Genomic DNA, 24604 nt, shown 5'->3' with positions numbered 1-24604 from the left:
TTGGAGCCCAGAAAAGTAAGTCTGTCACTGTTTCTATTCTTTCCCCATCTATTTGCCATGAAGTGATGGGACCAGATGCCATGATCTTAGTTTACTGAATGCTGAATTTTAAGCCAACTTTTTCACTCTCTCCTTTCACTTTCATCAAGAGGCTCTTCAGTTCCTCTTCCCTTTCTGCCATAAGAGTGGTGTCATCTGCATAACTGAGGTTATTGATATTTCTCCCAGCAATCTTGATTTCAGTTTGTGCTTCATCTAGCCTGGCACTTTGCATGATGTACTCTGCATATAAGTTAAATAAACAGCATGACAATATACAGCCTTGACGTACTCCTTTCCCGATTCAGAACCAGGCCGTTGTTCCATGACTGGTTCTAACTGTTGCTTCTTGACCTGCACACAGATTTCTCAGGAGTCAGGTAAGGTGGTCTGGTAGTCCCATCTCTTTCAGAATTTTCCAGTTTGTTGTGATCCACACAGTCAAAGGCTTTGGCATAGTCAATAAAGCAGAAGCGGATGTTTTTTGTGGAACTCTCTTGCTTTTTCTATGATCCAATGGATATCGGCAATTTGATCTCTGGTTCCTCTGCCTTTTCTAAATCCAGCTTGTACATCTGGAAGTTCATGTTTCACGTACTGCTGAAGCCTGGCTTGAAGAATTCTGAGTATTACTTTGCTAACATGTGAAATGAGTGCAGTTGTACAGTAGTTTGAACATTCTTTGGTCCTGCCTTTCTTTGGGATTGGAATGAAAACTGACCTTTTCCAGTCCTGTGGCCATAGCTGAGTTTTCCAAATTTGCTGGCATATTGAGTGCAGCTCTTCAACAGCATCATCATTTAGGATTTGAAATAGCTCAACTGGAATTCCATGACTTCTGCTAGCTTTGCTCATAGTGATGCTTCGTAAGGTCCACTTGACTTCAATTCCAGGATGTCTGGCTCTAGGTGAGTGATCATACCATCATGCTTACCTGAGTCATTAATTTCTTTTTTATATAGTTCTTTGGTGTATTCTTGCCTCCTTATCTTAATATCTTCTGCTTCTGTTAAGTCCATACTATTTGTGTCCTTTACTGTGTGGTGAATACTTTATACTTTATATTGTGTGGTAAATACTTTATATCGTGTGGTAAATACTTTATAAGGCAAGTACTACCTGAATAATGAAACTAGACAAAGAGAAAAAACATCTTTTATGAATACAAACACAAAAATCCTCTATAGAATACTAGCAAACTTATTTCCACCACAACAAAATGAGGCTTGTCTCAGGAATGCAAAGATGGTTCAATATTCAAAAGTATATCAGTGTAATCTATCGTATTAACAATCTAAAGAAGAACAAAAAACACATGATTGTGTCAAATGATGCTGGAAACTTTGTATTTGACAAAATTCAGCACCTACTACGAAATACAAAATCCCTAACAAAGTAAGAACAGAAGGAAATTTCCTCATCGTGACAGAGGATATCAACAAAAATGTAGTGAAAGCATTTCACCATGATGAAAAATTAAATGTTTCCTCCTAAATGTCCTTGCTTGTCATTCGTATTGAAAATAGTACTAGAAGTCCTAATTTGTGCAATAAGGCAAAATAAATGAAGAATATACAATTTGGAAAGGAAGAAATAAAACTGTCCCTATGACATTCAACTGTGTATATAAGGTGCCCTAAGGATTCTACCAAAAAAAAAAAAAAATGCACTTATTAGAACTAATACATACATTTAGCAATGCCACAGAATATAAAGTCAGTGTACATGTGCACACACACACATATACACACGTTATACATCAATTATATATATATATATTATATTTGTACATATAGAAGTGAACAAACAGAAACAATTAGAAATTGAAATTTTAAAACCAGTATCATTTAAAATAGATCACCCCAGGGTTTCCCTGGTGGCTCAGTGGTAACGAATCCGACTGCGAATGCAGGAGACACAGGTTCAATTCCTGCACAGCGAGGATCCCACATTCTGCAAAGCAACTAAGCCCATGTGCCACCACTATTGAGCTTGTACTTTAGAGCCCAGGAGTTACAACTACTGTGCCCATGTGCTATAACAACTGAAGCCTGCAGGCCCTAGAGCCTGTGCTCTGCAACAAGAGAAGCCACAGCAATGAGAAGCCCAGGCACTGCAACTAGTCGCAACTAGAGAAAAGCCCATGCAGCAACGAAGACCCAGTCAAAAATAAATTAATAAATCACTAAATAAATAAATTGAAAAAAAAAAAAAGATCACCCCAAAGTGAGATACTTAGGTATAAACCTAAGAAAACATGTACAGAATATATATGCTAAAACTAAACAGGTTAATAAGAAAAATCAAACCATGTTCATATCAATTCTCTCCAGACTGACCTATAAATTTAACATAAATCCAATCAAAATTATTTTTTTACTTATAGACAAACTTACACTAACATTTATTTGGAAAATCAAAGGAACTAGAAAAACTAAAACAATTTAAAAAATAAAATTAGAGAAACCACAGCAATTGATTTTAATGACTTGTCATAAAGTTACAGTAAACAAGACCATGTGATACTAGCAAAGGAATAAATAAAAGACTGAAATAGAATAGAGAACACAGAAACAGACCCAGACAAATATGAACAATTGATTTCTGACAAAAGTATAAAGGCGATTCAATAAACTGCAGTCTTTTAAATATATTGTGTTGGAACAATTGAATATTTAAACATCCGTATGCAACAGACAAAAAGCTCAACCTAAGCCTCACAACTTATACAAAAAACAGAACACATTCAAGAAAAAACAGCTTCAGAATTCAGAATACATTATAGCCCTAAATATAAAATGTAAAACTATAAAACTTATTGAAAAAAAGGTAGGGAAAAATCTTCACAGCCCGAGGTTGGCCAAAGAATTCTTAGATATGTAACACAAACACAGCAAATTAAACACAAAGCCCGTAAACTGGACTCCATCAACACGAAAACTTTTTGCTCTGCAAAAAACATCATCAAGAAAATGAAAATACAAGTCACAGACTGGAAAAGAAAAATTCACCACACATATACTAGACAAAGGGCTTGTATTCAAAATGTATAAGAACCTCTTATAATTTAATAATAAAGAATAAAAATTTGAAAATGATCTGCAGAAATACCTCACAAAAGAAATATAAATGACCAATAAACACATCAAAAGATGCTCAACATCACATTTTCAAGTCACAGAGTCTTCAAAGGATTTGTCTGCAAAATATATAAAGACCTCTCAAACTCACCAGTAAGAAAAAACAAACAAATTTTAAAATATGTGAAAGAGATGAACAGACATATGGATTGCAAATAAGTACATGAAAAGGTACTTATTGTTATTAGCATTAGGGAAATTCAAATTAAAACCATGATGAGATACCACTACACATCTGTATGAATGGATGAAATAAATAATAAGAGTTAAAATGTCAAGTGCTACTGAGGAGCAATTGCAACTACTGAAGCCTACATGCTCTAGAGCTCATGCTCTACAGCAAAGAAGCCATGACAATGAAACAGGCCCATGCACCACAACTAGAGAATAGTCCCCGCTTGCTAGAACTACAGAAAAATCCATGCAGCAATGAAGATCCAGCACAGCCAAAAATAAATACATAAAATTATTTTTAAAAAAGGGTTTTTTTTAAAAAAAGAATTAATGACATTGTAAAGCAATTATCCTCCAAATTAAAAAAAATTTTTAAAGAATTAATGAAAACAAATACACACACAATACACAGAATCAACAAAGTCAAAGGTTGGTTGGTTGTAAAAATGAGTAAAATTGATGAATTCGCAACAAGATTGATTAAGAAAAAAATGGAAATACAAACAACTGATATCAGGATGGGAAAAGGATTACTACATAATTAATAATATATACAGATAACCTCCAGAGATTATAAAGATTTTTATGTCAAAAATATTGAAGACTTAGAGGGAATGAACAAATTCCTAGAAAAAAAAATTTTTTTAACTTACCAAAACTGACACAAAAAGAAGCAGAGATCTGATTAGTCCTATAACTGTTAAAGAAATTAAATCTACAAAATAATCTTTTAGGTCAAGGGGCTTCACTTGTGAATTGTTACTTTTCTGCAATGTAGAAAAAAAGAGTTTATTCTCCGACTCAACTGATAAGTGGATAATAATTTGTGGTACATCCATAAAACAAAATACTACTCAGCAATATAAAGGAACAAACTAATACATGAACAGCCTAAATATATCTCAAAAGCATTACATTAAGTGAAAGAATCCAGATATAAAAGACTGTATACTTACTTAGTAAGACCCCACACAGTCAAATAAGTAAAAATTTTAAAGAATTTTTAAAGGCTATATACTATACAACTCCATTTATGTGATATTGAAAAAAGGTAAAACTTTTCAGTTTGACAAGACTAGCAGAAGTGGGGTAAGGATACTGCACACAGAGAATAAGGAAATTTTTTAAGGTGATGGAAATACTGTATATTTTGATTGTGATGAGAGTTACAGGACTATATAGTTTGTCAAAGCTCATAAAACTACATGTCTAAGAATCTTACTGCATGTAAATCATATCTCAGTAAATATATATAACTTAAAGAAAAACCTGACATAGAAATAAAAGTATATGAATATTTCCAGAAACAGTAACAATGGTAAATATTTTAAGCAGACATTGCTTTGACAGTTTCAGAAGCACACATCCTATGATAAAATATCAATATAATTCCTCTGAGCTTAGGTTAAGTCATGGAAATTTTTCAAATTAACTTTGCAGCAGCAAATTTACTGGACCTAACACTACTGATTGATAGATAAAATCTAAACATTTTCATTTAGAATAAACAATCTAATAGCTACCTATCAGTTCAAGCAATTGTATATGTATTTATATAAAAGCACTATTCTTACTTGTCTAGACAGCTTTGAATGATGAAAACATATTTTTTCTTCTCTTATTTTTCACCTTTTTTTGTGGATTTTGGGTGGATTTAATTTCTAAGTAATCACAACAATGGAGAAGGAAATGGCCAACTCACTCCAGTATTCTTAGCATGCTACAGTCCATGGGGTGGTAAAGAGTCAGACACGATTTAGTGACTTAACAACAAACAACAGTCACAATATAAGTTTTACCTCTCATTTATTCCAAATCTATCACTTTTCAAAATCTGACACCTACCAGTTTCTTTTTCTAATGTAGAATGTCCTCCTTTATCTTTCTCAAGAAAAATCAGCTAAGACTCCAACATGACAACCAAATTGATTTTCATGGCCTACTTCCAGGTGGCCTGTCACAGGCTGACATATTCACAGGGGCCAAAGGCTGCCATTTCAAAACCTACTCTTGGAGTTAAGAAAGAATTAAAACAGCAGCACTCATTGTTGTACTTTCCTAACTGCACCTGCTGTGTTAGTGATCATCACGTACATACTAGTATTTAGAAAGTGTCTATACCCACAAGATCCAATCAATGAGGCTCATCCCAATCTTCCTGTTCAGTTCAGTTCAGTCACTCAGTCGTGTCCGACTCTTTGCGACCCCATGAATCACAGCACGCCAGGCCTCCCTGTCCATCACCAACTCCCGGAGTTTACCCAAACCCATGTCCATCGAGTCAGGGATGTCATCCAGCCATCTCATCCTCTGTCGCCCCCTTCTCCTTCTGCCCCCAATCCTTCCCAGCATCAGGGTCTTTTCCAATGAGTCAACTCTTCGCATGAGGTGGCCAAAGTATTGGAGTTTCAACTTCAACATCAGTCCTTCCAATGAACACCGAGGACTGATCTCCTTTAGGATGGACTGGTTGGATCTCCTTGCAGTCCAACGGACTCTCAAGAGTCTCCTCCAACAAAAAAGTTCAAAAGCATCAATTCTGCGGTGCTCAGCTTTCTTCACCGTCCAACTCTCACATCCATACACGACCACTGGAAAAACCATAGCCTTGTCTAGACGGACCTTTGTTGGCAAAATAATGTCTCTGCTTTTAAATATGCTGTCTAGGTTGGTCATAACGTTCCTTCCAAGGAGTAAGCGTCTTTTAATTTCATGGCTGCAATCACCATCAGCAGTGACTTTGAAGCCCCAAAAAATAAAGTCTGACACTGTTTCCACTGTTTCCCCATCTATTTCCCATGAAGAGATGAGACCAGATGCCATGATCTTAGTTTTCTGAACGTTGAGCTTTAAGCCAACTTTTTCACTCTCCTCTTTCACTTTCATCAAGAGACTCTTTAGTTCTTCTTCACTTTCTACCATAAGAGTGGTGTCATCTGCATATCTGAGGTTATTAATATTTCTCCCAGCAATCTTGATTCCAGCTTGTGTTTCTTCCAGCCCAGCATTTCTCATGATGTACTCTGCATATAAGTTAAATAATCTCAGAACCCAAGGACCATATCCTGAGCACTAAATGAAAAGTATTAACCCCAAAACACCATCTGCAGTCTTTCTTTTATTATATACTTCCAGTGCCTTGAAATCTAAGATAGGTTAAACATGGATGGAATGCATACAACTTACTCTGCTTCAGTGGAAAACTGTACCCCATAACTACATCTATCCAAAGAGATTATTCCTATAATCTGTCTACACATACTCTACTTACTAGGATATTAAAAACATTTAAACCAACCATCTTAAATCTGACCTAGATATCACATTAAAATATAAAAAAATCTTCATGTAGAAATCTATTTTCCAATCTTTGCTGTTTAATCAAAGGAGGTTAAACTTCTGCTTCTCTGCTTGTGCTGACCAAGATTTAATGATATGACAGCCACACAGTATTATGGTGTATTCCAACCTGTTCTATTTTGAAGATTCCATTCCAATGATCACTAGACTGGGAAGAAAGCCTATGAGAAATGGATAAACTAGATCCTTTTTAAAAAAAAAATATTGAACAGATTGCTTCTATTCAGATTAGCATCATTCATATCTGAGATACCCAAGGTGCTTTACAATGAGGTATAAATTAGAACTATAATGAGTAATTATAAGCAACAGCTTAGCTTTTAGGGGAACTGCCTGTTTACTTAGAAAGAAAAGACTTGGCTGGCAGTCCAAGTTTATTCCCTCTACATCCCTCTAACAATAGTGTAGAATATTTAGCTTACAAAGCCATACATAACTAACTAAAGGCAAACACTAAGGCCTTCAGTAAAAGTTCCCTACGGAATGGTATATTTAACTCTAGTAGTTTGCCCTGTAACCATGTGCTAAATCAGCAGAGTAGGTGATACCAATTAAGATCCTGAAATAAATTAGACTAGGCAAGACGAGTCATCAATGAGGACTGGAATTTTAATCAGTATTCAAAATATAAATCCTAGAAGTGACATTCAGTTTTTTAAATGACTGATGCTAAATGATATTGATTGCAGCATGATTGATAACAAAGTACAGAAAAGGATAGAGGAAGTTTTGCGGACTTCTTTAAAAATGTAGTCGAGAGGCTTTGATGGAAGTCACATATGTTTATGTGTGTGCACATGCACACTTAAACCAGGCATGGAGTGGTAGGGGGAAAAGTTGGTTATTTTCCTAATAACAAAAATTCAATTTTATCATTTTTAGACACTTAAACGCTAGATTTTATAACCCAGAAACAACTTCTAAAACCATTTATTTATACATTCTACAAATATTTCAGTACTTGTTATAACCCAAGTAAATATAAATACAATAGATAAGATATATGTAATCTGGAAATTACAAAATTTTATAGTTAGAAAGGTCTCTTCAGATTAGGTACAGATACTGTGGGTGCTAACTGCATAGCTATTTAGCACCTCATGAGAGGCAAGAAATACTTTATAAAGGATGTGATCTCTAAAATGAGACAAAAAGATCACTGGAATGGACAGCATTAAAGAAAGAGTTTTTAAGGCTGAGGGAGTATTTCTTTAAAAAGACACAAAGGTAAGAAAAACAAATGATAGTTGAAAAAGTGGTAATCACAGGAATCAATACTTAAATTCATATTATTAATAAAAAATAAAATAACTATGATGTATTAAAACCCTAATACATAGATAGTCTCTTACACACAATGCTTCTAATATTTACAGCTTTTCAACTATCGTTATCCCAATTTTGGGCTTCCCAGGTGTGCAGTGGTAAAGAATCTGCTTGCCAATGCAGGAGTTGCAGGTTCAATTCCTGGGTTGGCACGATCCCCTGGAGAAGGGCATGGCAACCCATTCCAGTACTCTTGCCTGAGAAATCCCATGGACAGAGGAACCTGGCAGGCTACAGTCCATGGGGTCACAAAGAGTTGGACACAACTGAGCACAGCATAGCACAGTCGTTTTACAGAAGAAATTTAAAAGTTAAAGAGAATAACATGTCTTGTTAGGAAAAAAATTTTAAATGATGACTGGGTGTTTTGTCGAGGGTGTCTTTTCAAGTTACCTCCACCTTTCTGTGTCCCATATCCGAGTATTTTTAAATTCCACAAATTATAGGTAGTTGATAACAATGAAAATTACTATTTTCCATAGATATTCAAATGATTTGTCCAGTGGAGTTACAACTGGTTTCCCTCCCCATGTGGAAAAAGGCAGTTTTGAACCAACCAAACAAGTTCATGTCAGGTACTCTTGGTGGCTTAAGTACAAGCTTGTTCTCTGGATTTTCCTTTGAGCTCTTTGTAACAACTTTCTGGGTTCCCTTATTAGCTAATGAGTTAAACAACAGCTTTGGCGTGGGTTTATGTATATGTTTGTGAATCATGATATAAACTTAAAAAAAAAATCCTTTAATAGATCCAAAGAAAAATAAGTCAGAATTTGAAGGTTTGTGTGGATTCTACATAGTTGCAAAGACAAAGTTCCTTCCATCACACACAACTCACTACTTCTCTCCTTTTCATTTTGAATGTTAAAGATTTTTGTAATACCTCTTGTAAAGGGTCTCACCAAATTTTTATACTCCATGTGATAAAACATATTAAAAAGTCCAGCTTGAGGCTACTTTCACTCTTACCAATTCTTCAGGAATTGGTATAATTCCTGAGGAATAATTATAATTCTCCAGCTTCTAATGGAATGAAAAAGGAAAATAAAAGTGTCTTCTCTCATTCCAAGGTTTTTCACAGCCAACCAACCACAAAAAACAAAGACTGAGCTTACAATTCATGCCATTTAATGCTCTATCAGGCATAATTCATGTCAAATTCCACTGGGCAAACTCTGGGATAATTAAAGTGTACTAACATGATGAGTAAGAGAAAGGTGGTGACCTGGGGGAGAACTTATGAAACCCATGTCTCCTGCTCTTGTTGATTATTCTTTTTGTTATGATGGATTTCCTTTCTCGATCTCACCTTTTTGAAAAATTAGACTGTTCCTGTTGAACAAAACTATTCAATAATACCTAGTGACAAATATTCAAACCCACATAATGGAAGTTAGGTGGTAAATTTCACTGTCATATAAAATACTCCTAACAACATAATGAACCACTGTTATGGCATTCATTCAGTTCATAAGTAAATTGTAAAAGCTTTAAAAAGGAAGAAAAATCCAGCACACACACTTTAAAGATGTATTTGTTTATCTGTTTAACAAAATTGACAGTACGAAGCTTCTTTTGCATGTTACAATGACATGTGTTAAAGGTATATTTCCTTCGAACCATTTACCCTTCGCCACTGGTGAAAGGCAACAAGATCTCTTTACAAAGTCTCGTCTTTTTCAATAAATTTTGCATGAAAACATGTTATCCTGGCACAAAGTTGCCTGCTGTCACATCCGAAGTGTGATAAATGTTTAATGAAAACAACACCACACAGCTTGGTGTCAGACAACAGCTATCACACAGCCCTGCTTTGATCCAAACAGACACTTAAAAGGAGCTCTAAGCACGCTCTGCACCATAGAACTCTATAACGTATATGCAAATAGGGGTAAATTAGCATAAATGACTTCCTGCTGCATGAAGAAATAAGAGGTAAAGAAAAATATGACAGCCTCTAAGAGTATGTAACTGCTGTCAAACTCAAGTCCAGCATTCCCAAACCACTTCCAACATCTTCTGCCAAGCACTAGGTAGGAAAACCCTCATCAACAGGAATTTAATACATGAAATTCTACAACTGAAGATAGGAATATTGCTATGTTCAAAGACGTATCTTTATACATAGAGTATGACTACTACATGATGCTAAACTTCTTAAAACGAATTCTAATATATTTTAATTATCAATATCCAAATTTTATAGAAGAATAAATTAACGCTCACAGAAAATAACTTGTCTTGGAAAATAATTGCGGAAGATTTAAAATGAGCATTAACTCTAATTTCTGCAATTTAACTTTCCCAGAATCTAAACCCTTTAGCATAATTTTTTTTTAAGATGTACTATTCATAAAGGCTAGGCTTCCCTTGTGGCTCAGCTGGTAAAGAATCCGCCTCCGATGCAGGAGACCTGGGTTCGATCCCTGGGTTGGGAAGATCTCCTGGAGAAGGGAAAGGCTACCCACTCTAGTATTCTGGCCTGGAGAATTCCATGGACTGTATAGTCCATGGGGTCACAAAGAGTTGATATGACTGAGAGACTTTCACTTTCATTCATAATGGCTACACGTTCAAGAGTGGCAATTCCCATGAACAAAAAGTATATATGTTGCCTCTGTTGATATACTTTCTGTGTTTTTAGTATAAAAAAATATACCTAGAAGAATTTTAATATGAGCAATATAACTTCTAATTACATTGCACAGTCAACTCTTCAGTGGAAGATTTTACATATAGGGAACTATAGGCCATGGGCTATAACCAAAGCCTAATTTCACTGCTATCCCTGTGACTTCCAGATGTATTTTCAGAGACTTAAAGAAGACAATTGATTTAGTGGGAGTCACATTTAAGAAATTCTATTTAAATACATCTGTCTCACATTACCCACCAAAAAGCACTGCTGCAGTGCATTCTGTATATCCAGAGGGAAAGTCTTACCTCTCCTAAAAGTAGATAGCTTCAGCAAGTTATGCAAAGGAAAAAGTTATCAACTCAAGTGTTTGGGCAAACTATTCGAGAAGTTCTTGATGAGCACATTTCTGAGAAGGGCATTTATGTACTGAAAAGCTAATGAGGGAATAGTAAAAGTGAAAAGCTTTCACAGTAGTGTCTCTTAAAGGAAAATACATTTCATTCCTGATGAATCCTAAAGTTATTCAAATTAGGAAAGCATTTTACTATGCAATAAATGCTTTAAACCAAATTTTCTCAGCTGGTGATTTAAAATCATGATTGAAAATAAATTAAAATCAATCCATTCAAAATTTACTCTTAAGGATGGCAGTATGATTTAAAATCAATAGTAGTATGTCACTGGAAGTATTGACATTTATTAACAACTAATTTTCAAAGAAGTCTATAAAGATGTTTTATAGTGGTTGACTATACTTTTAGGGCTTCTCTGGTGGCTCAGATGGTAAAGAATCCACCTGCAATGCAGGAGACCTGGGTTCAATCCCTGGGATGGGAAGATCCCCTGGAGGAGGGCATAGCAACCCACTCCAGTATTCTTGCCTGGAGAATCACCATTGACAGAAGAGCCTGGCGGGCTGCAGTCCATGGGGTTGAAAAGAGTCAGACACAACTGAACAACTAAGCACATACTTTTTGGAGGTTGAATAAAATGTTTCTAGAGAAGGCTCAGTAAGATACTAATCCACAGAAGACTTAAATGGGATATACAATGTTCAGATCATCAAACCAAGTTATAATATGCCATGGAAAGTTTCATATTTCTAATTTTTGACTCTCAATAAAAGTTTGCTTAACAAAACGGTATTGTTAGGTGTTCAATTTCAATTTAATAACTCTATTTTTACTAAAATTTGCTTTCATGTTGCAAAGACATGTCCTCATAAAAGAAATATAATTATCTAATGATACAATAGATATTTGTTCTAAAAATTTGGGGGGGAAACTAATATAAACAGATAAAATCTGCATCAATATTTTAAAAATTAAATATTCCTAGAAACCAAGTTTTATAAATATAAAACATTAAAAATTAAAGTCATGAAACTTTCTTGATAAAATCTAAGACAAGGCTTGGTTGGTGTCTTTCCTGTATTAATTTTTCACTCACTGTTGTAAAGAAAGGCACCTTTTAATCCCTACAAACACCTGATATCCTCCTAGTTTATATCAAGTCTCCCTTCTTCAGCAAATTAATAAAATGAATAGATCAACTTATGACGTTATAGGATAAATCCTAATAAAAACCATTCAAATGCCCCAGAAATTTCCAGAACTTGTATTCAACTAGCTGCTATTTTTAAAAGGTTTTTCATAGTTGTCCTATTATTTTTTCCAATTTATAAAATACTCCTTTACCCATTATTGAACTTATTCTCCTTGCTTTCTACTTCATAAATGTATACTTTATGTCCTATCAATATTTGTAAATATTTATATTTTCAAACTGGTTTGATGAAAACAAAGATTGTTATGCATAAAGAGGCAGAATCACATGAGCTGTTATTTTCTCTTATATGAAGAAGCATGTAGGTTATTTAGTACAAGCTAAAATCCTTGTTGCTGAGTTATACAATCACAATGAGCTGATACATAAGTCCTAATTCAATCATTTGTGAATCTTTTTTCCCTTCTCTCCACCTACACGCATTCCTTAAATCAAATTTCAAAGATCCAATGAAACCATCACAAAAATACATTTAATTAAGGCCTAGATATTTTTGTGGTTTTATTAATATAATGAAAAATAATTTAAAATAAACAGATGAAATGCTAATATGGGAAAGTAAGGAAGAAAGGTAGAAAAGGAATTAATCTTTTACCAATAATAGATATCCGACCCAATCAGAGAAAAATAAGGCACAGAAGATTCTTTCAGTTTTCTTTAGCTACTTCCTAGGAAAGTTTAAGCAACAGCATATCACTTGAACTCAAACACTACAGATCATCATCAATAACTATGGACTGTGTGCTATTAAGAGTCAGGATGCTATTGTCAGTGAATGTGAATTAGAAGCCTAACTCTACCATTTATTTACAAGTCCTATGATCACAAGTCTTCATCTGTATAAATGGGATAATAAAAGCACGTATTTCATTAGGTTATTATTAAAATTAAATGAAATACTATATGTCTAGCAAAATTTCTAACACTTAGAAAATATATTTAAAATGTTAGATGCTTATTATAATACCCACAGTAAGTAAAGCATTTTGTTCATGTAGACCTCATCATAAAATTACTTGATATTTCACTGGCTTCTCACTGCCTGTAGAATTAACTCTAATATCCTTAATATAACATATAAAGTGAAAGTGAAAGCCACACAGTCGTATCCGACTTTTTGTGACCCCATGGCCTGCAGCCTACCAGATTCCTCTGTCCAAGGAATTCTCCAGGGAAGAATACTGGATTGGGTAGCCTGTTCCCTTCTCCAGGGGATCTTCTTAACCCAGGGATCAAACCCAGGTCTCCCACATTGCAGGTGGATTCTTTACCATCTGAGCCTCCAGGGAAGCCCAAGAATATTGGAGTTGGTAGCCTATCCCTTCTCCAGCAGATCTTCCCAACCCAGGCATCAAACTGGGGTCTCCTGCATTGCAGGTGGATGCTTTACCAGCTGAGCTACCAGGGGAGCTCCACAACATATAAGGCATTCTGATAAACACTTCTAATCATTATTACTCTTCTATAAACCAACCCCATTAGACATCAGTTCCTCAAGTATGCCATATCCACTTTGCCTTCCTCCAAGTATCAATATTTCCACATTAAGTTCATTTTGCATACAACATTCTATCCCATCTTTCCTTCCTTCAGTGTATAAAAATCACATCTTCAAGAGCCCATCCCTAACATGCTAACTAATCTAGGTTGACTTGTTTAATGTTCATGAAAATACCCTGCAACTAGAATATGTCAAGACTGAAGATGAAACCCAATGTGCTGAGACTGGCCTGTTGGAAAAATAAAAAGGGTCTAGGTCTGCCTACCTCAAAACTGTTGGTTGTATTAGCAATAAATATACTTATCGTTTAAGCCAGAGGTTGACAAACTACAGCCCTTGGGCAAATCTAGCCAGCTGCCTGTTTTAAAAAATAAAGTTTTATTGGAATTTAGCCATGCCATTCACTTAGTATTATCTATGGCTGCTTTCATGCTAAAAGGGCAGAGTTTAGTAGCTGCAACAGAGACATAAGGCCCAGGAAGCCTAAGTTATTTACTATCTAGCTCTTCAAAAAAGCTTCCTGCCTTTGGTTTAAGCTACATTTAGATAGGTTTTGTTACTTGTAGCCAGAAATATCCTAACCTGAACGAGTTAGTTTCCTTTTGAAACATTCATCTGATTTCACTGCAATAACTAATGTATCTTCCTTTCTATATATGTTTATTTTGCCACCTGCATGAACTCTCTCAGTAGGATTGGGCAGCCATTATGTACCGATTACCTAACATACACATGACAAATAGAAGGCATTCAAATATTGTTGACAGAACAAGTGACCAAATGAATGAGTGAGCATATCTGATCAATAACCAATAAATATTTATTAACAACTATGTACATTAGGTATTCTGAGCGAGACAAAAGAGCATACGACAGCATGCTCTGCCCTAAATGGCTTAAAAATCAGGTTTACAGACTTCCCTTGTGGTCTAGCAGTTCAGACTCCACATTTCTAATGCAGCGGGCATAAGTTCAATCCCTACTCAGGGAACTAAGATCCCACACACAGCACACTGCAGCCAAAACACTAATAAAATAAAATAAAATTGTCTATTTAAAAGAGAAAGAAAAATCAGGTTTAGGAAACAAACATGAAAGATGTAGAAAAAAATATGTAAGTTATTTCTGAAGCAAAACAGGGGCATCTGTCATATGTAAGTACTACCATATTGAATGTATATATCAATGATAGCCCCACTAAATCCTGATTTTAGATCATATCGAAGGGTATGAATTTGTGTGTACTTAGCACTAACTAGAAGGAAGGGCACACTGACATAATACCACCCTGTCCTATGGTCCACTAAAACCATGAAGATGACTGAATCAGGCTATTCACTGCTTTCTGGCATCCATACTCAGGGCCTTTCAACTGACACCTCATGTTTTGACCTTGTTCATTACCTTTGTTGAAATTTAAGAAATAATGACAAATATAATATTATTATCTTATAAACCTGTCATCCAGGAATGAGTCCCTTGAACACAACAAGCTCACAGTGATCAAAGAATCTAACCTGTAGAGCTGGCCCAGACCTTCAAGATTACTGTCTCCATATGAGACCCTTTCCTGAAACTACCCAACCTCCTTATTTATTCATGCTCTTGTTTCCCTTCCTTTAAAATTCCTCATATAATACTTGATGTAATATCAACTTTATTCTAAAAATGTAAAATTTGAAGTAGAAAGCAAAGATTTAATGACCAGTAAATATCATAGTCACATCACATAGTCATGTAATATCTTAAGCATAAACCAAAAGGAGGAGGGAAAAAAAGGAACAAGGAGCAAGGCATTTCCTTGACTGACATAATTTATTTGTCCTCTTAGTCTGTATTTTCCAATCTTAGAAACTTACTCTACATGCTCTCTTTTAATCTATCATTCTTCTGACTTTTACCCTTTATCAATATATTCCCCCCATGCCCTCTCTGATTCTCATTTCATTCTAACTTTGGCTAAGTCAGCTTCCCCATCTTTAAAGCCAGATATCCAACCCTATCTCCTCTAATATTCAACAATCCTTAAAACTAGAAAAGACAGAACTCAGGATTTTATAGGGCAGTGACTGCTCAATGTGCATTAATGGCTGCAGGGTGATCAGGGAAAAGAAAGTCACATAATAATGTAACATGTTCCCAAAATCCACTACAAATGGATCATTTCAAAGAATACATAAAAGCCAATAATCCATGCAGTTTTATATAGTATCACTGTAAATCTGGATAAGAATAAGCATACAGACAATTGTGAAAAAGAAAGGGATGGGAAGAGTTCCATATCCTTCAATAAACTTAATTCTTTATAGAATCAAGATCTCAAGGAACCATATCGAAGATCTTGGTAAGCTCTTCAATTTAACACTGAAAAGCAACACACTAAAAGACAAAATACTTGTATTGAAATATTAAAGTAAACATATATAGGGTGTTGAAAGAATGACAAAAGAGGACAAATTCTAAGATGCTCTACTTCACAGAATAAAAGATCCCAATGCCATTTTGGAAAAATAAATAAGAAGCTGTATTTAAGCTAATATAGATTTTGTTTCATTTTAACATCTTCTAATTAAATAAACAGTTTTGAGTGGACTTCAATGTCCAAACAGACAAAATTAGAACAACTGTTTTAATGATAACAATTCCAGAAAAAATAAACTCTGGGTCTCATATGCACATACACTCATCTAACACACACATATATCTTTATATTAATGAAGTCCTCATTCTACATTGAAAGAAGTCTTAGGCAATAGTAAATCATATGGTTCCCTCCCTTATCTTTTTTCTTTTTCCCTAAGAGTTTTACAACAAGCTAATATATATTTTCAATCGTAAGTAATCTTCAAATTTTAAGTATCATATTCATGATGAGGAAAATGGAACTTTCCTGACAAATTATGTAAATTTTCCGTTACTGACATACTAAGTTTTGACAGTACAATTTATTTCTAAGATTTATTTTATAAATATTAAATGAAAACAGGAATAGAAAGGAAGTACAGTAAAAATTTGAGATAAGTATTTTGACTTATGTTTTCTTCTTTCTCCATTATATTCTCCCCTTTTGTCCATCTAAGAAACACATCAGAAGACGAAAATACAGTTTGATTGCAGCTATGGAATCACTGAGTCACCACTGCTTTAGATTAGCTTCAACTTACCCACGTTTGATGTTGTGTAATTCCTTGTCCTTGCCTTTATCCTTTTCCTTTTCTCTTTTCTCCTTATCTCTGCCTTTACGTCGTTCTCTATCCCGAGACCGACTACGTGTTCTTCTGTGACTGGACCTTTCACTGCTTCGACTATGGGAACGTGGCCGAGGTCTTGATCGGGACCTACGGTAAGTAGATTTCATTAAATACATTGAGAATATAATTTGTATTATGAAATAAAATTTTTTTAATTGAAAGAAAAGGATTTAGCTTTAATTAAGGATTCAGTTAACTGTGTAAAGTGAGCATCTAAAGATGATTCTTTATGAATAAGTACTCTGCTAAGTGATATGTAAGGGAAACATAGGGTGCCAACTTTACAAAAATATAAGGTTTAGTCAAAGAGTGTTTGTTCAGGTGCTCACGGGTCCCTCCTGGCATAATGGATAAGAATCCACCTGCCAACACAGGGGTGTGGATTTGACCCCTGGTCCAGGAAGACCCCACAAGCCTCAGAGCAACTAAGACTGTGCACTACAACAACGGAGCTCGCACTTTAGAGTCCATGAGCCGCAACTACTGAGCCTGCCCACCTAGAGCCCTGCTCTGCAACAGAAGAAGCCACTGCAATGAGAAGTCTGTGCCCCACAACTAGATAGCAGCCCCAGCTCTCTGTAACCAAAGAAAAGCCCGCACACAACAATGAAGACCCAGTGCAGCCAGTAAATAAACAAATAGAAAAAAAAAAGTGCACCAGCCTTGTAGTGCTATAACCAGCTTTTAAATAAGTGTTTGTTTAATCAAAAGAGTCTTAAAGTTCAAATCAAGTCTTCAATGCTGAAATCTCTTCAAGATAAAATAACAAATCTAAATGGATCTATTCTAATCCCCAACAATTAGGATCTTCCCCATCCCTACAAACTCTGCTTCTATTAATATATTGATTCAACATAATTTCCTGTATTAGTTACACAAAAACTATTCTTCTATATAATCCAGCTTTTCTTTGCATTAAATGAAGGACAGTATTAGGTTGGATATATTATGTGCCTTTAAAAAGTAAATATTTTAAAATCCTGCCCTACAGTACTGACAAAAAAGTCTCCAACAGATTGATAATCCTACAGAAACTATAAAAAACTGAAGTCACTGAATAGTGACTGAAAGAAGGCACTGACCTATAAAAGGAAAAAAACCTTACTATTTAAACATGTTTCTGATTTATTTAACATAATTTCAAGCAGTTAGGTTATGGACCAAAAATAATGAGCAATGACAACACTTGGAAAAAAGAAACAACAATAAAAAAGATTGTTATTTTATGCGCTTCTTTTCTGAGGACAAGCCTAAGTCTATGCCATGCAGGACAGCTAAAACTCCAACAGAGAACTTTAAAATTTATGGTCTAAAAAACCAGAATGAAGAATCAGGAAAATCATCACCAATTGAAAATTAAAGGGGAATCTTGGAAAGAGTCAGAGGAGAGAGAGCCAAAAATTGTAGCTGTAAATGCTATTCAGATCTCCGGCTGAACCTTAGATCATGCAGGAGGGGCAGACTCCAAACAGCTAAGGAAGAAAGAACTGAACTAAATTTTTTTTTTTTTTTGAACTAAATTTTTAACTGCCCCTAGAGAAACCAATTCATCTAATACATATTAATGAATTCATTTAATTTTCTGCTTTAAAAAAAAGGTAAACAGAAAAGGTCATATTCTTCAGAGGAATATAATAGAGTCCATAATATTCAAAACACGACATTCATCTTGGCCATGATAAAATTCAAAATTACTAGATATACAATGAACATGAGAAATGTAACAATAGATACCAACCCTGAGATGAGTCAGATGTTGAATTAGCAGGCAAAGATTTTAAAGTAGTAGGTATAACTATGTTTGTCCTGAATATAAAGCTAAGAAATTTTAGAAGAAAAACAAGAAAGTAAAAAAAATTCTGTTACCGAAACAATACAATATATGAAATTAACATTATACTAAAAGAGACCAGAAGCAGACTAGTAGTAACAGAGGGGTAAAAAGCTCTGTGTACTTGAAAATATATAATTGAAATTATTCAGTCTGAAGAACTAAGAGGAAAAAGATTGTTAAATGAAAAGAAAGATCTTCTGTAATCTCTGTGACAATATTCAAATGTCCAACATGCTTATTTACACTCAGAAGTAGAGAAAATAATGAGATAGAAATCAATGTTTTTTTAAAGTGGTAGCCAAAATTTCCCCAGATTTAGTGAATAAAAAATTTACAGGGACTTCCCTGGTGGTTCAGTGGTTGAGAATCCACCCCTGCAATGCAGAGGGTGTAGGTTCAATCCCTGATTAGAGAACTGAGATCCCACATGCCTTGGAGCAACTGAGTCCTTGTACCACAACTGAAGAGCCCATGTGCCACAATGAAAGATCCTGTGTGATGCAACGAAGATCCTGCCTGCCACAACTAAGATGCAGCCAAATAAATAAATATTTTTTAAACTTAGAGTCAAGAAGTTTAATGAACTCCAGAATAAATGTGAAGACCATGACTAGTAATACCACAATAAAGCTCATGAAAACTAAAGATATAGCAAAATCTTGAAAATATTCAGAGAAAAATTGACACATTACATACAAGAGAACAATAACATGAATTATCACTGGCTTCTCACAGAAACAATGAAGATCAGAAGGCAGTGAAACAAAATTCTTAACATGGTGAAGGTGGGGGGGGGGGGAACGGAATTTTATACCCAGCAAAAATATCCCTCAAAAAATAAAAGTAAATCAGAGGCATTTTTGAGATAAAGGAAAAGTAAATCATAATCATCAACAGTTAATAAGGTGCATTACAGTATGTATTCAAGTGATTTCTTCAGGCTAAACAGAATAATAAATGGTGGAAACTTGGGCTTTTAGAAAGGAAATAAAGGCCACTAGAAATGGTATATCTAGAGGTAAATATAAAAAACTACTTCCCTTAATTTAGTTAAAATACATATGTACTTAAAGTAAAAATTACAGTGTTTTACTACAGGGTTTATAATTAAAGTAGATATAATGCATGTAAAGAATAAATAATGGGGCAGGTAAATGAACATATACAGTTAGAAAGTTTTTATATTTCATATGAACAGTGAAATATTAACTCTAAGTACACTGAAATGGTAAGGGTATATATGCAATCCTTACATTGACCACTTACAGGAGAAAAATAAGAGGAGGAGGAAGAGGAACAAAATACAAAGAAATAAAACTAAAAACCCAAACGATGAACTAAAAGAGATTTCTTTAAAAATATTCATTAATCCAAACGGAGGCTGAAAAGGCTCACATGTCTTTTCATAAGACTTTCAAGATTAAGCAATTCCTGGTCAAGAAACAAAAGCAGAATTGTTTCATTCTGCAATAGATTTGGATGAAAACAAGTAATAAATCAAGTATAACTCCAAGATGAGACACTGGAGAAGAATCAAGCTGGGTCTATATGAAATCACACAAGAGATGGCACAAATATTTATGCTGTGTCAAAGTCACTTACATCCTACCATATCACTCTGAAAGTGTCACTACTATCTGGACAGTCAGATGAGTTTTATTGGGAAAATGATTTTTCTCTTTATTTCTACAGTTTTGCACTGCTGCTAAGTCACTTCAGTCGTGTCCAACTCTGTGCGACCCCACAGACGGCAGCCCACCAGGCTCCCCCGTCCCTGGGATTCTCCAGGCAAGAACACTGGAGTGGGTTGCCATTTCCTTCTCCAACGCATGAAAATGAAAAGTGAAAGTCAAGTCACTAGCAGGTCTTTTGCTTGAGATGGGAAAAAAAGCCAGAGTTTGTCCAATAAATTAAAAAACAAGACACAATACACTATCTACAAGATAATGCACTTTTTTCCATTTAAAAAAATTTTTTTTATTTTATATTAGAGAATAGTTGATTAACAATGTTGTGTTAGTTTCAGGTGTACAGCAAAGTGATTCAGTTATACATGTATCTTCTTTTTTCAAATGTTTTTGCCATTTAGGTTATCACAGAGTATTGTGTAGAGTTCCCTGTGCTATACAGTAAGTCCTCGATGATTAAGATATGCACTAAATATAGATAAATCATGTAAACACAGAACAGCTGGAATGAATACATTAATATCAAATAAACTAAACTATCACCCTAGACACTAAGAAACTAACATATCACCCCAAATAAAAATGGATACTTCATGATGATCAGTCAATTCACAAGTATAAATCATACAAAATATGTTTTATCTGACCACAGCAGAATTAAGTCAGAATTCAGTATCAATGTCTAGGGAAAAAAACAAAAATGTAGAAACAAAATAATATACTTCTAAATAAATCATGGGTCAAATAAGAAATCACAAAAAAATAGAAAATATTTTGAACTGAAAGACAATAAAAATATAGCATATTAGAATTTGTGCGATGAAACTAAAGCAAGGTTTAGAGGGAAATTTATAGCTTAAAATGTTTACATCAGAAAAGAAGTTTAAAATCAATTACCTAAGGTTCCATCTTAAGAAGCTAGACTAACAAGAGAAAAGTAAACTCAAAGTAAGTAGAAAAAGGAAACATTAAAAAGCAAAAAGCAATGGAACAGAAAGCAATAAAGAAAACGAACAAAGCCAAACTCTGGTTTCGCAAGAATATCAACAGATTTGGTAAATCCCTAGCTACACTAATCAAACAAATAAGAAATGAGAAAACACAAATCATCAAAGAGATTTAAAAAAAAGATTGTGGATAAGGAGATCACATGAACTAGTCTTGGGTACTTAGGACATATATAGGGCTTGAAGAAAACTATATGAGTTTCACCGGTAGTTAAGTTCTGTCCTTTTTCATCCCTAACTGATTCATTCAGTGAGAAAAGAGTAATACTGCATCATGAGATCACAAGCTTTTTTTAAAAAGTGATTTTGAGAAGTGACGATATTTATTGCCAGGTTTCCCTGGTGGCTCAGCGGTAAAGAATCCGTCTGCCAACGCAAGAGATGCAGATTGAATCCCTGGGCTGGGAAGATCTGAAGAAGGAAATGGCAGTCCTTTCCAGTATTCCAGCCAGGGAAATATCACAGAGGAGCCTGGAGGGCTATAGTCCATGGGGTCACAAAAGAGTTAGACCCAACTTAGCAACTAAACAACAAACAACAAAACAAAACAATATTTATTGCTAAGAATGTCAATATGGGTTTATTCTCCTAATTTACAAAAGGTAAATTCGCATGATTTTCTCTTTGACTACTTCCTTCCTCTCTTAATTTTGACACATTCATCTTCCACATAAAATTTTAATTTAGCAACAATCTAACTCCAATACTTTGGCCACCTGATGCAAAGAACTGACTCATTTGAAAAGACCCTGATGCTGGGAAAGATTGAAGCTGGGAGGAGAAGGGGTCAACAGAGGATGAGACGGTTGGATGGCATTACCGACCTGATGGACATGAGTTTGAGTAAACTCCGGGAGTTGGTGATGGACAGAGAGGCCTGGTGTGCTGCAGTCCATGGGGTCGCAAAGAGTTGAACACAGGTGAGCGACTGAACTGAACTGAACTGCCCTACAGACACTTATGTATTCATTTCTAGTTAAATCTTTTATTATATGTGGATATATAAAATTTGTAACAGATAATTCTAAAAACTTTGAATAATATTCAGTCAGACTTTAAAGTTTTTGGATGAAAAGAAAGCAATAATAATAAAAAAAGCAAGGGGACCTTTTTTGTGATAACCATGGCCACTACATATACAGTATACACATGCACACATACACACACACACACACACACACACACACAGAGTATATTATCTTAATTTGGTTTTACATTATAATTCTGGCAATTAGTTTTCACTGAACTAGTGAAAATATAGAGTAGCAAAAGAGAAATGAGTTAAACATTAGCTTAAACTCTTAACAACAAATCTCTAAGAGCTTTTCTTTTTTTAAATAAAATTTTTAAGCTCATTTCTAAATGAGAGTCCCCTTGGACTGCAAGGAAAGTCCAATCCCCTTGGACTGCGAGGAGATCAAACAGCCAATCCTAAAGGAAATCAACCCTGAATATTCATTGGAAGGACTGACGCTGAAGCCGAAGCTCCAATTCTTTGGCCACCTGATGCAAAGAGCCAACTCACTGGAAAGATCTTGATGCTGGGGAAGATAGAAGGCAGGAGGAGAAGGGGACGACAGAGGATGAGATGGTTGGATGGCATCACCAACTCAATGGACATGAGTTTGAGCAAGGTCCTGGAGATGTGAAGGACAGGGAAGTCTGGCATGCTGCAGTCAATGGAGTCACAAAGTCGGACATGACTGAGCAACTAAACAACAACAACTAAGAAAAATACACTATTGGACAAAATGTAGACTCATTTGTGGACTATAGATAAGGTAGATATTGGCGAAATCATGTGTTTATGGTATCTTAAAAACGAAATGTATATGCTCTTAATATATCCAAAGCCAAAGAAGTATTAAATCTAAACAAAATAAATTCTCATATAATGCTGTCCTCAAACAAGTTACTTCCTCTCTGGACATCTGTTTCCTCACCTATAAAATGTTGATAATATCTAGCATTCAGGATTATTATAAGGATTAAATAGCAGTACCAGCTGAATCATGAGAGAGCAGACAGGTGATTTGGAAGTAGGCAGGCCCTGAGAAAAAAAGTAACTGTGGGATGTGCTAATCCAAATGAATGAGTAAAATCTGAGTCAGAACATGTGAAGTGTTTCCCTCATATCACAGCTAATCCAATACAGAGAAGTATTATGCTTCTGACAGACTTTTAAAATGTTAAGTCTGACTAAGGATTACAGTTTCAATATATTTCTCTTATATAGGAAGGTAAATAATAATAATCTTGATTAAAGATTATTGTCTTCTCCACACAAAACCTTAGCAACCAAATACATGATATTCACCAGTTTTTTATAACAGGAAAATCATATCACCCATCATTCAAGCCTTTGGAAAATAAAGAGTGATACTTTTTAGAGTCCAGGAAGACATTATAACATAAGGACAAAAGGCCTAAACTAGCCCTGTCCCAGAGAAACCAGAAAGTAGGATAATTCAATCACCATCATAGCAAAAATAAACACCACAACTAGAAGTCTTCTATCAATTACTATCTGCCTCACTCTTCCCACTGCAACTACCTTCCTAATCTCTACTCCTTCCAACCTACCCAATACCTGAAATAAACTCAATTATCTCCAAATTCATCTTATAAGTTTCCCTAGCACAAAGACTCAACTGTAGAAAACATATGCCTACCATTTTCCAAAAATATTTTGCTCATTATGTCTTCATACATGCAACATATGCCATTCTGGAATTTTTTTTATAAATGTTGCTGATATGGCTCAATGACCTATGACAGCAATAGCACATGCATAGTTTAAGTCACTCATAATGTCAAATTAAAAGAAAACAGTAAGTTTTAAAACATCATGGTATACAATATAAGCTACTAGCTTCCCCCCATCAATGTTTTAGTATTCATTATTTTAATTATCATACTGTAGGCCTCTTAACTTTGCTTATAGACTACAAGAAGCAAAACATAACTCTGCAGAGAATAAACAGAAAAAAGATAGCAAATCCAAAACACAGTTTTTACAACAATTTTATTAAAGGCTGTTAAAAAGGACCACAAAATCAAATACATATTTTAAATGAATTAAG

At 34.8% G+C, this 24604-nt stretch overlaps 1 protein-coding gene across 2 annotated transcripts in view; it reads right to left on the bottom strand.

The window, feature by feature from the left end:
• Positions 1 to 24604, bottom strand: part of RSRC1 (arginine and serine rich coiled-coil 1) — a 427216-nt gene that overhangs the window by 297231 nt on the left and 105381 nt on the right. For both annotated transcript variants that reach the window (XM_081570648.1, XM_081570649.1), the window contains exon 4: positions 16906 to 17079. In XM_081570648.1, the coding sequence (XP_081426774.1) occupies positions 16906 to 17079 (174 nt within the window). The remainder of the gene's footprint in view (positions 1 to 16905; positions 17080 to 24604) is intronic.

Source organism: Giraffa tippelskirchi, chromosome 2 (genome assembly GCF_054371585.1).
Source record: "Giraffa tippelskirchi isolate mGirTip1 chromosome 2, T2T-mGirTip1v1.2.pri, whole genome shotgun sequence".
NCBI classification, from domain to species: domain Eukaryota; kingdom Metazoa; phylum Chordata; class Mammalia; order Artiodactyla; family Giraffidae; genus Giraffa; species Giraffa tippelskirchi.
The sequence above is the reverse complement of the archived record's forward strand: the minus strand, read 5'-3'. Positions and strand labels throughout refer to the sequence as shown.